General features: G+C 39.5%; 1 protein-coding gene across 1 annotated transcript in view; it reads right to left on the bottom strand.

Annotated features, from left to right (window-relative positions):
- LOC105618089 overlaps positions 1-13,906 on the bottom strand; it is a 253,179-nt gene that overhangs the window by 30,653 nt on the left and 208,620 nt on the right. Inside the window, exon 8 of the mRNA XM_012199629.1 lies at positions 8,450-8,627. Coding sequence (XP_012055019.1) covers positions 8,450-8,627 — 178 coding nt within the window. The remainder of the gene's footprint in view (positions 1-8,449; positions 8,628-13,906) is intronic.

The raw sequence follows: 13,906 nt of genomic DNA, 5'->3' as shown, positions 1-13,906 counted from the left end.
AGAGAGAGAGAGAGAGAGAGAGAGAGAGAGAGAGAGAGAGAGAGAGAGAGAGAGAGAGAGAGAGAGAGAGAGCCCAAGGCTGGCGGGACCAGTAATGGAAACAGAATGGGATAATTCCGCGAGCCGCGGACGGACGCGGTAATTGCGAATAATTGCATTGTCTTCGAGTCGTTCGTCCGAGTCCATCTCTCTCGTTGTGTGCTCGTTCTCATGCTCTTCTCTTTCATCCAGGGATCCTCCCTTTCTTTTCACCCTGAAGCGCCTCGTCTCGTGCGCGCATTCGCTTTCCGAGCTCAGTGAATTGCTTCGGTACGAATTGAGAGTCGCCTGGTGGAAACTCTCTCATACCGATTAGGAAATCTCGTTCCGTCGTCTTTCTGTCCACCAACGCGCGACGAGTCCGGTTTCCACCGCAGTTTAATGCCACGTGGAAATTACGCTCCGATTGAAGAAACCATCCGAGTCTCTACGCTAAGGGGTTGCCTCGTAATTGATTTCTTCGAATCGATATTATCGGAATGTATAATATTTTCTCTCCTTCCCCCCTCTCTTTCTCTTTTTGTCCTATAATTACAATATTATATCGAATAATGACGACGACAAGGCTATATTTGTACCTACAGCTATATTAAAATCGATACACGTATACACATAGATTATATATAAAAGTTTCAAAGCAAAAAATTAATAAAAGAAACATTATATGGGAAAACTTAAACTTATCTTTTCTTCTTAACCAAAAATTGGTCTATTTATTTGAGAACTGTACATATTCTTCTTGGTTATACCACCTGTTTCTCCTCCCTACGCGTTAAATTTACAACGAATGTTCTCTCAGGGACAAGGCCCGAAGAAAGATGGTGCCCCAACGACAGATTTTGCATTCCTACGTAAAGTGGAGGCACGTGCAAGGCGACACGCCGGGATTTTGGATAATTCCGCGCACGCCTCCGGCGAGAAATAAATTTCCGACCGCGCGATCGAGACTGTCGAGTAAAAAGAAAGGGGAAGTTCCGAGAATATAGCGTTTTCGAGCGGAGGAAACTTGGTAAAGTACCTCTGATATGTTCGAAGTACGGCGGAGTCTCGGCATAGGATATCCTGAAAAGATTCTAGCGCTTGTACATATTTTACATAGAACACCGCCACATCCCAAGGATTCAAGCAGAGCAATCTGTTGAACAAACCGTTAAAATTCCTTCCATCTATTTGTACGCTTTTAGTTAACGTTGCAATGCAATGCGTTGAACACGTTATATCCATGTTTATAAATATTCCGCTCACAATTTACATAATTCTATTCGGAAGATCAAAATATGCAGATATATTTTAGATGCGCAGATATTCTTTATTTCTGCAACATAATTCGAGCTGTTTTCCTTTTACAAAATATTTTACAGTGAAATGTAAAATGTCATTTCCGAATCTCAATATCGAGGGCAAATTAATGCGAGTGTGAAAATTCGACAAAATCGTTAATGCGTTAAGTCGTAGTTAAACGCGAATTGTATGATGTCCTCGTGCAATTTTCAATTCTCGTTCGAGCGAATCGTCATTATTATGCTATGAATTCTATTGCACGGATATCATAAATAACCTCGATGTAAACTATCGCGCAAAACGAATACAATAATTCATTATGTAAATACATATTCATTAATTCAAACGCGTATCCAATAACTCGTTATCGTATGCATTATACATCTGTAACATTTTCGCGACTTCCGATTTACCTTACGAATTCATTCAAAACTCACTTTACGAACGGTTTATATTTTTCATCACGGATATGTAAGTACGACGAACAAAGCATGTCCTGCCTCAAACCGGTTACACCAGTCGCCGCCCGTTAATTCGCATCGTTACGTTGCTGCCGTTGCCGTCATTGTGTCCGACGAAAATTTTGCCTGGCTACGACCCGGCAGGTACATTTTGCATGCACTCCGCATGGCAATTATATGACGTGGATGCACCGCGACGCTTTAGTATCCCCAGGCAGCGTCCAGCGGAAAAGGATCGTTCAATTTAGCTCCGGACCTTCATTCCCGCGAATGGACGAGATCCAGAGAGCGCATATTCCTGCCAGCTAGAAGAGGGTGAAAGGACCTTTCTATCTCGACCATCTCCAGTTCGAGAGTTTAACATCCGCCCGTAAAACTGGACGACGTGTCTAATTACCCGATGCAAAAGCCACCCTTTCCAGAGGAATACGACATACGCCGTTCTGATACCTGCCTGCTGAGCGCTCATAAGAGCTTTTTGAATGCGTACCTACGAATAGAAATTTTATATCGTACACCGTGACACGTAATCGTGCTCGTAAGGGATAAAATTCTTTCCCGTTGTAAAAGAACCAAACCAAATCATGCCAAGTCCAAACAAAGCGCAAAAATTATTCTGAAATTTCGAACTGTATAAAGTCTACAAAATTAAATATATTACTGTTGCAACCTCGGGATATTATAAACTAGAATTTCAACACAACATGTTGTTACCGTTCAATGTCAAATAATGGAACAATAGTATCATGATATCAGTAAACTATAATTACATAAAAATAAGATACAATATCTGGTATGGGAGAGCTATTGTATCTATTGTGTAATTTGAGATCGATGTTTTTCGCATAATCAAGCAAGATACGAGATGAAGAGAGACGTTTCAATACAATTTAAATTGTAAGCGGTTATTATGAGAATGCTTTTAGAAAATAACAAATACTAATGGAGGGATTGTTTGCTTCGTCAGCCAATACGTGGATAGGCGGTACAAGCCACGGGGGAACAACAACAACAACAACACGAGCAACAGCACTATAGACGAATGAGCGTGGGCTTGATTGGTGTTCGATACAGGTTGGCAAGGAATACTGGCAGGAACCGGAATGGCAACTTGCTAATGAGGGATATGTATCACTTTTCCGATAGGCGGGGTGGACGCAGATCGTCGCTACTGAATGGTTCGAACTGCAATCTGGAAATGCTGAATCGCCCCCGCGATCCAATGTACCGTGAATCGGGGGGGCGGTAAATCACAATACAGCCATGACACAGAGGAGACACTTGTCAGGACGACCGATCCGCAACGAAGATGGATCTCTAATCGAGAAGCGGCTTCCGAACGTATTGCCGTTCTTTTTTTTTTAAGCGTGTATTTTTAAACTCGTGAATCATGTCGTTAGAGGAAACATGTCTATCGATAAATAATAGTAATGAGAAAGTTATGAAAGAAGATTGACAACTTCGGATCGGATGTATTATCAAAGAATGATGGCACTGTTTGCCTTAAATGTTATTGTCCATCGTATTGCACACATCTTCGTATGTTAACGCAGTAATGGGTGTGCTTCTCGCTAATTATATGATCGACTTTGTAATTACCATAACAATTATCATAATTAGCGAAGCGAACGGACAGAGCACGGTTATCTAGGGCTCTCGCGATTATCCCGCTGGAATTCGGGCTTAGACTCGACGCTTAAGCTTCCGCCATTAGTTTAATGGCCATTTAAATACCGGGCTTTAAATAATAGCACCTAGTAAGCGCAATAGGAGAAATGTAAACAATGGTTTGGTACGCTTTTGCAAAGTAACTGTAAATGCACTACGCTTCCACAAGATTAAGTGCAATAAATTCTGTCATAAAAGACAAGGCTGCGTTGTTCGTCTCATGATAATTTGTGAATAATAATTCTTGATGGTTATATAGAAATATATCTGTATTTTTCGCCACGTTGATTTACAGATATAGTAAAGTGAAAATATTGTACGTAATGTAAAACTGCATGTGATGTAATAATAACAATTAAAGATAATACCAATAATACGATAATAATACATTTTATCACAGATTTATTCTTTTCATTTTATTACAATTTTGTAATCATTACGAAGCGCGCTCATGGATGCACATTTTTCATTATCATCATTTTTAATTTAATAGATTCTTTGCCCTGTTTCATATATAGTCTTTTTAGCGCAACTATCTAGTGTCTTTTTCCTCGGTCGGTGGAAACATTCATTTATTTCGACTTTCGATCGTACGAGATATACACCACGAAAAGCGTTGACCAGTGTCACCCTTTTCTCGCTCGCGCACGAGAACGTTTCCACCCTGAAATTACCCGCACACAAAACCACGCACACGCGCTTCTCCATCGCGTAATAGAATTTACGATGCCGGCACGTATACGTCGCATCGTACACTCGCGATGCATCAAAAACACCGACGAAGATGTAGTACGCGATAACACGAAGCGGCAATTACTCTTCACTTTCCGCGCGGCTTTCCCCCGCGCGCTTGACGCGCGTCGCCAATCCCCTTTCCTTCATCGCGCCCTCTCTTTCGGCATTGTGCGTACGTATAGGTGCGTACGTATGCGTACGTGGCTGCGTGCGTGCTCGACAGTCGATCGATCTAAACGGGCCGGGCGTAACAGACGGAAAATCCGGTGAAAAGCGCGCGGGCTTTCACAATAAGCGGCACACGCAAACGCGCGCACACGGACGCGGTGCAGACGTCATTGTTCCAGCAGAGCCTTTTGTCAGTGAACGAATTACTGTTGCTGTTTAGACCCCTCTCTCATTTGTCCCGTTTTCACCCCCGGGCCAGCCAGTCATCTCCGACGCGCTTTCTCCCTCACTGTGCATCACTCGCAACTCTTGATTCTCTCCCTTTCGATCCTGAGCTATGTGCCTCGTTGGCACTTTGCTATTTTTATGTTGGCAATCGCGGCGAATCTTTTTAGGATAATCTATTTCGACGTTAATAATAATATGAATTTGTATTTGTGTGGTCTAATTAATGATTCCGCGTATCAGATTATTTCCGAAGATCTTAAACTGACTATATCTTCGCCAAAATGATCGTTTTTACCCTGATACATATAAGATTTCTGTTTTATTGATTTTTTTTTCCTCAGGAAGGTATCTTTATCTATTCACTTAATTCTCAAAACCTGACATAAAACTTATAATGATTACTGACATTGTGTCTGTGAGATTCATTATATTGACTAAAAGATATTAATTAATTTCAAGAAATTTAAATGACGTAATTTCTATAAAGACAAATAAAATTGAAGTAAGCTTAATATTTTATTTTAATAAGAGTAATTCAAATTTACTGATGTAAAATATATAATTAAATAGATCCAATAAATTAGACTCATACTGTAAATCCAAGTATAAAAAGTGATTTCAATATATGTATGTGTTATTCAGTTTTCCATGTAAAAATGACCATACGTTTAAATGTGTAAATCCATATTTGCAGTACAGTGTGCTATATTTACACAGAAAACTAATCACACACATATATTGAAGTCACTTTTTACACACTTGGATTTGGAGTGCAATGTCAGCTTTGAAAGGTTAAATGTCGATAAACTGGCGTGTTTGCAACGCGTACATATGAATGAGTGCAATCTTATCGGGTTACGAGTTCTCCAGATATTTTCACAGAGCAGGGAAATTCGATGGCCGCTTATTCGTACGCGCGTAGAATCGTAAATTCGCATAATAACGACGGGCTTGTTCGATGCGAGAAACATTATATATAAGGAAGTATAATTCCGCGCGTATCTATATAGTGACAGTGACAGGGACATGTCTCTCCCACGCCCTTTATTAGAAGTCCTACACGCGCTTTTATACGTTCCAAAATCCTTCCATCCCCGTACCGTGTGTTTTTCGTGGCGATTATGTCACGGCGATAATTTCCGCAGGCGGAGATAAGTTTTACGCTTCACACTTCCGTGCTCGCAAACGTGACAGTACGTCCCTTTTAGCTGCACTTTTTTATACTCTCTGCATTTTAAATACGTATTAACGATGTAGAGAGGAAGTGGAAAGAATGTAATCATAGAAATTCGCCACTTTCTCGAATTTTCTCTCTCACTCTTTCTTTCTTATATTTATAACTTACATTTATAACTTAATTATAATCCAATGAATTCAATTTAATATTTTTTTTTCGATCTTATTTCAAATTATAATTATTCTCTAAGAAGACCAACATTTTAAATTTTTTGCAGTGAAATCTTATTAAATATTTCACTTTCTTTCAAGGGTGATTGTATTTTCACTCTCTTGAAGCAAGATTTCACTGCAAGAAATTCAGAGTGAACACTTTTAGGAAAGGAATCTCGGACAATAGCTCGATTTCTAATAAATGTCGGACAACATTTAAAGATTAACATTCTACTACGCAGATCGTAACCTCGTGTACACGCTCTCGCGAGAGATGGAAGCCGAAAGGGCGGGAAGATAATTGGCGTAGGTAGGTAACACATAACTCTGGCTGGTATCTACCTGTCAGATAAGGCACGCCTCGTCGTATTCGGGTCGACGGTGGACGCAAAATTCGTTCGGTTCGTGGAGATGGGATTCTGTATCTGCCCCTCTATCGTCATCTTCGTTTCTGTGTCCTCGTTTCTCTTCTCTGCTCTGTTGTCTGTCTCAGCTCATTCTCGCAACCCCTACACGCTCATCGATATGCTGTTCATGTCGCTGGCAAAACGACCCCCGCGTTATAAAATCGTATATGCATCGAATTGGCGCGCGTTAGATTAATTCGCGCACGGAATTAACTCTTATCAGCATATGATAAGCATCGGAATTGAACCTGGACTCATGATTGCCTCGCCTGCCCGTTATGAAAAAATTGACGTTATAAGCGAAAGAGTTTCCTTTTTATCGGAAATGGCATTTTCCTCCATCTTCCCAATATACGTTGTGTGTGTGCGACACAAGTTTTGTGCGTGTATCAGGGAAACGCTGCTGCCATCGCTCTTTTTACCATCCCCGATATACCACGTAATATTTTACAAACGTCGTTGAACGCACATGCGACCGGTTCGCGTCCGAGCGCAGATCATAAAAATCGCAGATTGCGTCTGCATCGTTGTCTTTTTTTTTTATCTCTGTAGTCGATGTTATTCTTTCCAATTCTCTGTTCCAATTGCTCGTGCGGAGAAAATTCTACGCGTGTAAATTTCTTGGAGAGACTCGAGGGGGATGTTGGGACGCGTTCTTTTTTTATTCCGCAATAAATTTTATTCCAGGCGCAAACGTCACGCGATATCGAAGTTTCTGCAAATATTATCGCGCGCGCTCGTTGTAAGCGAGAAAATATTGATTGCAGCGTGATGTGGACGTGAGTAAGCGAAAGGGTTGATTTCCGGTGAAAAATTACCGGCCTCATATGACTACCGTATTTCTCGCGTTGTAAAAAGCAGAGCAGAGCGGAGATATACGCGCGAAAATGTTACACGGTAAAATCGTTATTGTCGGAGGTATAATATATATTCCATGCATTCGTGTTGTTCATAATAACTGTGTGCGCATGTATGCCCTATATCGATATCGGAATTGATTACTGACTGATAAATATGCAGAGCGTCGTTTCTTGGATTAATGTAATCTTCGTATGTGCGAACGGAAAAGTATTAAATCCTCATTCGATATTGTCAAACGCGAAATTTCGCGAGGTGGAAAACAATATTATGCGTTTGTTCAACGATATAGTACGGCATCATAACGTACAACAGTGTTGCGATCCGCTTCGCTTAATAAGAATTGCATCGCGAATTTCACACGAGACATTATCAAAATAATGGTAATTATAATGGGATTTTGAAACCTCGTTCATAAGTATTACTGCAAAATAATTAAATTACAATTAGCGCGTTCATTTGACGATAAATATAATGGTTTTCATGTGGGCAGCGAGCGAGAGAGAGAGAGAGAGAGAGAAACATGAAGCTCCCCTTTAATTCCTCTCCTCCTCTTTCGCGTCTGTCATTTTCTCTATATTAGCTATCGATGTTATCAACGCGTCGAGCGAGCCACGTGCAAAATTGCATTCGCGTGCCTAATCAAGGAATAACTAGATAGAATTAATTTCAGCTCGTGGAGTTAATTCTTTTTAATTTTTATATAGCATGAAACAGTTAAAAATATACCGCACGTGTCACCAAAAGTAGCCATTAAATTGTTGTAATAGCCTATAATTAAAAATGTTTCATCGCTTTTAATACCTACAGTTTTGTTATTATTTCTTTTTTAGTATGATATTATTGTTGCAATATATTTTTCCACTAATTTCAAATACTTCTATTCAAATATAATTTCAAATAATTCTATAAAAAGATCGGTATATTTTATTAATAAAAGTAATATTATAATAAAAAGTAATATTATAAAGTGTCGATTTTTTATCGATACAATAATATGACATTAATTTATTAACTGTACGTTCTCTCTGGATTATTTAAATCTATGATTCTATGATAAGCGTTACAATATTGTTCAGATCACCAGTCTTCTCGAACAATTTGTAATGAAAATCAGAATATAATACTGCTTTTGATTTTTACCATGTCCACGGAATATTGTATTTATTCGTAAAGACAAAACAAGCTGTTTTGTTCGATGATACCGCGGATTACCTGAAGGGAAAATCGATAGAGATAATTCGGTGAATATTGCTGCGAGTACTGATGATGTTGGCTTTGATATTGATGGTGATGTCCGTAGTACGGTTGTTGTTGCTGTTGGTATGGATGTTGCTGGTGTTGCTGTTGCTGTTGCTGCTGTTGGTGTTGATGATGATCATGATGATGTTGATGATGATGGTACCAGCCATTATTGTATCCATCCATGTCATGTACCGGAGTCACGCTTTACCGGCTCGAATGCGTTCGCGATTCGACGCAAAAAAAGAAACGGCACACAGATGGCAAACATATCAATCATCTATTGGTAGGGCGACCGTTCGTGCCTGGGGAACGTTATCGGACGGCATTCGCGGCATTTCTGCGCGGAATCCGCGGGATCTTTCGGTATTATAGCAATAAAGCACGCGAGTGACTCTAATGGCGACCGGGTGGGCGTAGATTCGCGAAATAGATCGGATCTTTCGACTATTGGACGTTGTTCCGGAAAATATTAGGTGTCATTAATCATCCCGGTGTCTTAGACAGCGAATCGAGACGGTTAATTCGTTCGAACTTTAACAGAAGTGAAATCTCATTAACGATTATCGAATCTTGAAATTTTACTTCGATTAGCGGCGCGTATAAAATTAAGATCCCGGAATCGGATCGTAGAATCAAATGGTAATGATACTTTGCACTTCCGGCGCAACTAGATTCGCAATTGCACTCTAGCTGATGACGACAGGCCAACTAACTCGCGATGAGAATTCACGAAATCACGATGAGCTGCTGGTGGTCTTCCTCCCCACTCCTTCATCTTCAACGTGGCATTTTATTATTCCTTCTTTACGTACCCTCGTGTCCAGTCCTCGTTACTTCTCACTCGCGCCGAACCGGTCGGTTCCGCGAGTTTTTGTTCTCGCAGGGGGTCGTTGGGAAAAGCCAGGGCGCATCAGGAAGAAAAGGGGTTACCGACACGCTCTCGAGATCGGGGAATTCCTTTCGCGCTCGAAAACCTGCTAGTACTTCCTTTTCCTGATGTATATATGGCGCGGCTTATCCTCCCCGCTCGCGGAATTATGCATGCCGAATTGAATCCTTGAGGAATGGGAGACGTAGCCTCGGGGATGAATTGGGTTGACAGTAACTTTTAAATCGCCAGGGCGACGATCAGCCGCGGCTCCCAAGAATTTTATAAGACTATATGAATATATGCGGAAACAGAATCAAGTGTTCCTAAATGAGATTTCGAAGTTACCAAATAACTTTCATAATGTTAATTTTAAAAGAAACGAAACATATTGATCTAAATATAATATAACTTTGAATAGTTTTAACTTGAAAATACTCTGTTATTGAAAAAAATATATATATTAGAAAATTGATCGAGTTTTCTGTGATGTCAGATAAAAATATTTTCAATAGAAATCATGAATAGGACAATTTTCGAAATGTTAAGTTTCTAGAAGATGGAAGTACATCACGCGTAAAAGGAAAGGAAACGTAGAGTTCTATAACCAGAACCGGAACACAATAAGAAAGAAAAATCGACATTATTATTTGTTTTTCTAGATGACATCTACCGAACGTTACGCATGCAACAATGTCTCCTGCTATTGACGTTTTTAGTTTCTTTCCGTCCTACCCTACGTTCTCTCTGGTTTATGTGTAAACAGGTTATTCGAGGATAATAATCGGGGGTCTGATGTCTCATGGGAGTCGCTATTGGAAAGAGTTGAAAGGAGGGTATAGGGGCGTATTCCGGACTAGTAAATCTCTTAGTCAAGCTCAAAGAGATAAATCCAATAACACCTAAAAATATTTGCAATCAAGAAAACAACCAGACTATCGAATTCTAAAAAAGAAAAGGTGCAACATTAGAAAAAAGTGTAATCGATCGCTGATTTAGTTATTATTCTCGAAAAGAAAAGTTTATTACATAATGTTAATGTATTAAATATCTGCGTGTATAATTAATAATTATTTAAAGCAAAACAGATAACAGGTAATCACATTATTGATTATATTAAAATGTCCATATTAAATGTCCATATTAAAAGATACTATGATATAAAATATATACATATAACAAATATGATTCATGAAGAAATTACATCAGTACAAATAATCTAACATAAGAAACGTTAATTGATCATCGCAAATAGTTGCGAATTTTTTAGATAATGTTACTAATTAGCTAAAAACTGGCTAAAACTTTGAACAGCATTTTGGACCTTGTATTAATTACCATGCAATGACCACCATTGGAGATTTACTCGCGAACGAATAGCTCTACCAAAAAAAAACATGCCTACGCGTGCATAAAAATATCCACACGCTATGAACTAATAAAAAACATCCCCATCGAAAAATGTGGTAATCGGACGATATTCAAGAAGCTGACGTCAGCGTTCTCGACCTAGTTTCTTTCGATCGGCTGATTTCCGTGGCAGCGCAGAAGACGTGAGAGACGTATCGGGAAAACGCGATTGCGAGTAACAGGGGTAGCAGTTGTATGGGCCTCGCTGCTCGAGGGGATGGAAGCCACGTATGTGCGAGCGCTCAAGATGGAACGAAAAATTCAAAGCTCTCTCGCTAGAGGAAAATCGCGAACGAACGAGGGAACGGCCGAGTGAATGAACGTACGAGCGTCAGACTCAGAAAAATTGAAAATCGTCAAGTATGACACGCTCTCACGCCTCCCCATCGCCGCTTATCCTGAAGAGTATTCGTCGAGGCAAAAAACAGCTAAAATGAACGAAGCGCAATGGAACGAACTGCACGATTATCATTGCGTGCGCGCGTGTGTTTTACGTGTGAAACTGTCACAACAAAATGCGTGATCGAAATATATTGCACGAAAAGAACGATTTTTGTTAGTATTTAAAAATTTAGATCTAAAAAGAATTTTTTGTTGGACTATCAAAATAATTATGTAAAGCGTTTGAATTAGTTGCTAAAATGTCGACATTTTTTGCAACACTGCTCTTTGCATCATGCCTGAGATTTCTTTTTTTCGAATGTCTGTAATGTCACAATAAAGGTAACAATAGGCTTAAAATATTATTTAAACTATTTACATGTACATAATATAGATTTATCCATAAAAAGTAACTTTCTTGTTTTCTTCTGACTGCATAATTAAGTTATATACAAATTGCAACAGTTTAGATTTTTTAATTTTTATAGTCATTCTTGATTGCCTAGAATTTGAGAAAGCAAAAAATATAATCATAAAGATGTAAAAGAGTTAATGGAAGATATAATTATAAGTCAGGGCAACATAATACAATTATTCTCAAGTAGTATCCTTTAACTTCTACACCCAGAGAAAAGGTTGCTTCGATTTAAAGAAATTTCAGTTAAAGAAAAAAATTTCTTTGATTTAAACATTATCTTTTTAAATCAAATAAAATTTATTTGATTTAAAAAAATTATTAACTTTAACCGAAATTTCTTTAACAACTTTTTCTCTAGGTATACGATTTATTTTCTTTTTTTGAAATATAGATACATTGTAATCGATGGAGAGGCTGCAATCGTGAATGAAATTGCTGTTATATCTATTTTTATCTGACGCCATAGGCCAATTAACGTTCCGCACGCTCGCCGAATAATGTCATTCGCTGTCACGTAAACGGAGAAATGCCCCGGCCATCTGCAATCGTAATTTCTCGGCGCTCTTTGTGCGACGTGACGTCATTAGCCGTCGCGGGTCATTGCGGCCTTTCCTTCTTTCTCCCTTTCGTCCTCTCGCACACGTTCACTTTTTTTTCCTTATAAACGCCACCACCATTAGGCTGGCGCACAATTTTCCTCACTTTTCCGTCAGCTAATTAAGGCCGCGTAGACGCCTCCTGTTTACTGCGGTTTCGATCTCGCGTGGATTTTCATCACGAACACCACAAGTCAATTTCTCTCCGCTACCGAGACTCTTCGTTCAATCGCGGACGCTGAGACGGAAGTTAACTATCGATACGCAAACTATCAGGACAGCTCTCGATCGAGGAGTGACTGTTATTGGCAACCTACCAGAAGAAATCGTAAATATCAGATCAGACTGAATATTGACATATCTCATTTGGATCAAAGACAAAATAAAATCTTGTATTAATATCAAGATATATCGAAATTACAAATTTATTTTTGATACAATCATTTAATATGAAATCACCTGCCTTTAAATATATATCTACGAATTTCTAATTCTCTTCTATACGCTCCATAAATGTTCTTGAATTCCATTCTGAGAATATATTATGTCATTTTGCAGGACATATTAGAATTTTTTATATTACAATATGAGTACTTATTTCATTTGTTTCATTAAATGTCTTTTTCATCTGCGATTTCACTTTGAATGTCTAACGTTGAGTAATTGTACAATCGTGGCTGCTATTAACGTTTTCAATGCTCGTTGCAGCTGCGATTGACATTAAATCAACGCCTTTCAGAGTGCAAATTCATATCGTTGTTACGACATCAAACACGATAGACCATGCATTTCTCTGTTCTTGCTGGCGATCTTAATAAAATTTTCATCGCGAATTAACGAGACTTGCCAAGTTCGCGGTCGATCGTGACGTCGAAAAGGGATTTTTTTTTTAAAAAGGGTGAATAATTGTATTTAACGTGTAACGAAGGCAACGGTTTGTGGTGATTTGAACGAAATTGAAAAATCGCTCGGGCGTTTGGTGAGGAAATGAGCCCGCCTTTGTCACGCCAAACATGACGTGTTAAAAACTACCAAAATTAAATCGACCAAAACGCGAATTCGCAACGCGACCTTAATACGCGTGTAATCCAAGGGCGTTGTTCCGCTTCGCGACACGCGCCGATAACGTGTAGGAAGTGGCCGTATAGATTAAAAGGACTTTTATGCGCGGCATGTTGTTACGTACACGTATAACGCGTGTACGTGTGCGTGCGCGTCTATATGAATTCGGAATGGAGATAATTACGTGCGTGAGTTTGTAACGAGTCCATAAAGCGTCGAGCCGTAGAATTGGTCGAACTTATTGATCGCGAATGCGCGCGCTCGCTTTTTATCCCTCTTTCCCCTCAGCTTTCTCGTCCGACTCGTTCGTCGTTAATTCCACTTTGAATAAATATGAATTCGCGCGCGCTAACCCCGGTATTCCCCTTTTTTATTTCCGCGCCGTCTCCTCGCACGCGCAAGAGAACGCAATTAACCACTGACAATTCCGCGAGATCGCTCCCGTTATGTAAAGAGCGCGAACTCGTCTCGCGGATGCAATCCGCATAATCGGGATATCGAATAGCTTCGAGAAGATGACAGGTGACACTGGTTTTGTATTGCTAATTTATCTTCACGCTTGCGTGATTTTTTTAATTCAATTTTTTATCCCCGTACAATTTTTATGAAAATTACTTAGAGAGAGAGAGAGAGAGAGAGGAGGGGGAGGGGGAGGAGGGAGAGAGAGAGAGAGAGAGAGAGAGAGAGAGTAG

The sequence above is a fragment of the Atta cephalotes genome (assembly GCF_000143395.1).
Source record: "Atta cephalotes unplaced genomic scaffold scaffold00015, whole genome shotgun sequence".
NCBI lineage: Eukaryota > Metazoa > Arthropoda > Insecta > Hymenoptera > Formicidae > Atta > Atta cephalotes.
The sequence above is the reverse complement of the archived record's forward strand: the minus strand, read 5'-3'. Positions and strand labels throughout refer to the sequence as shown.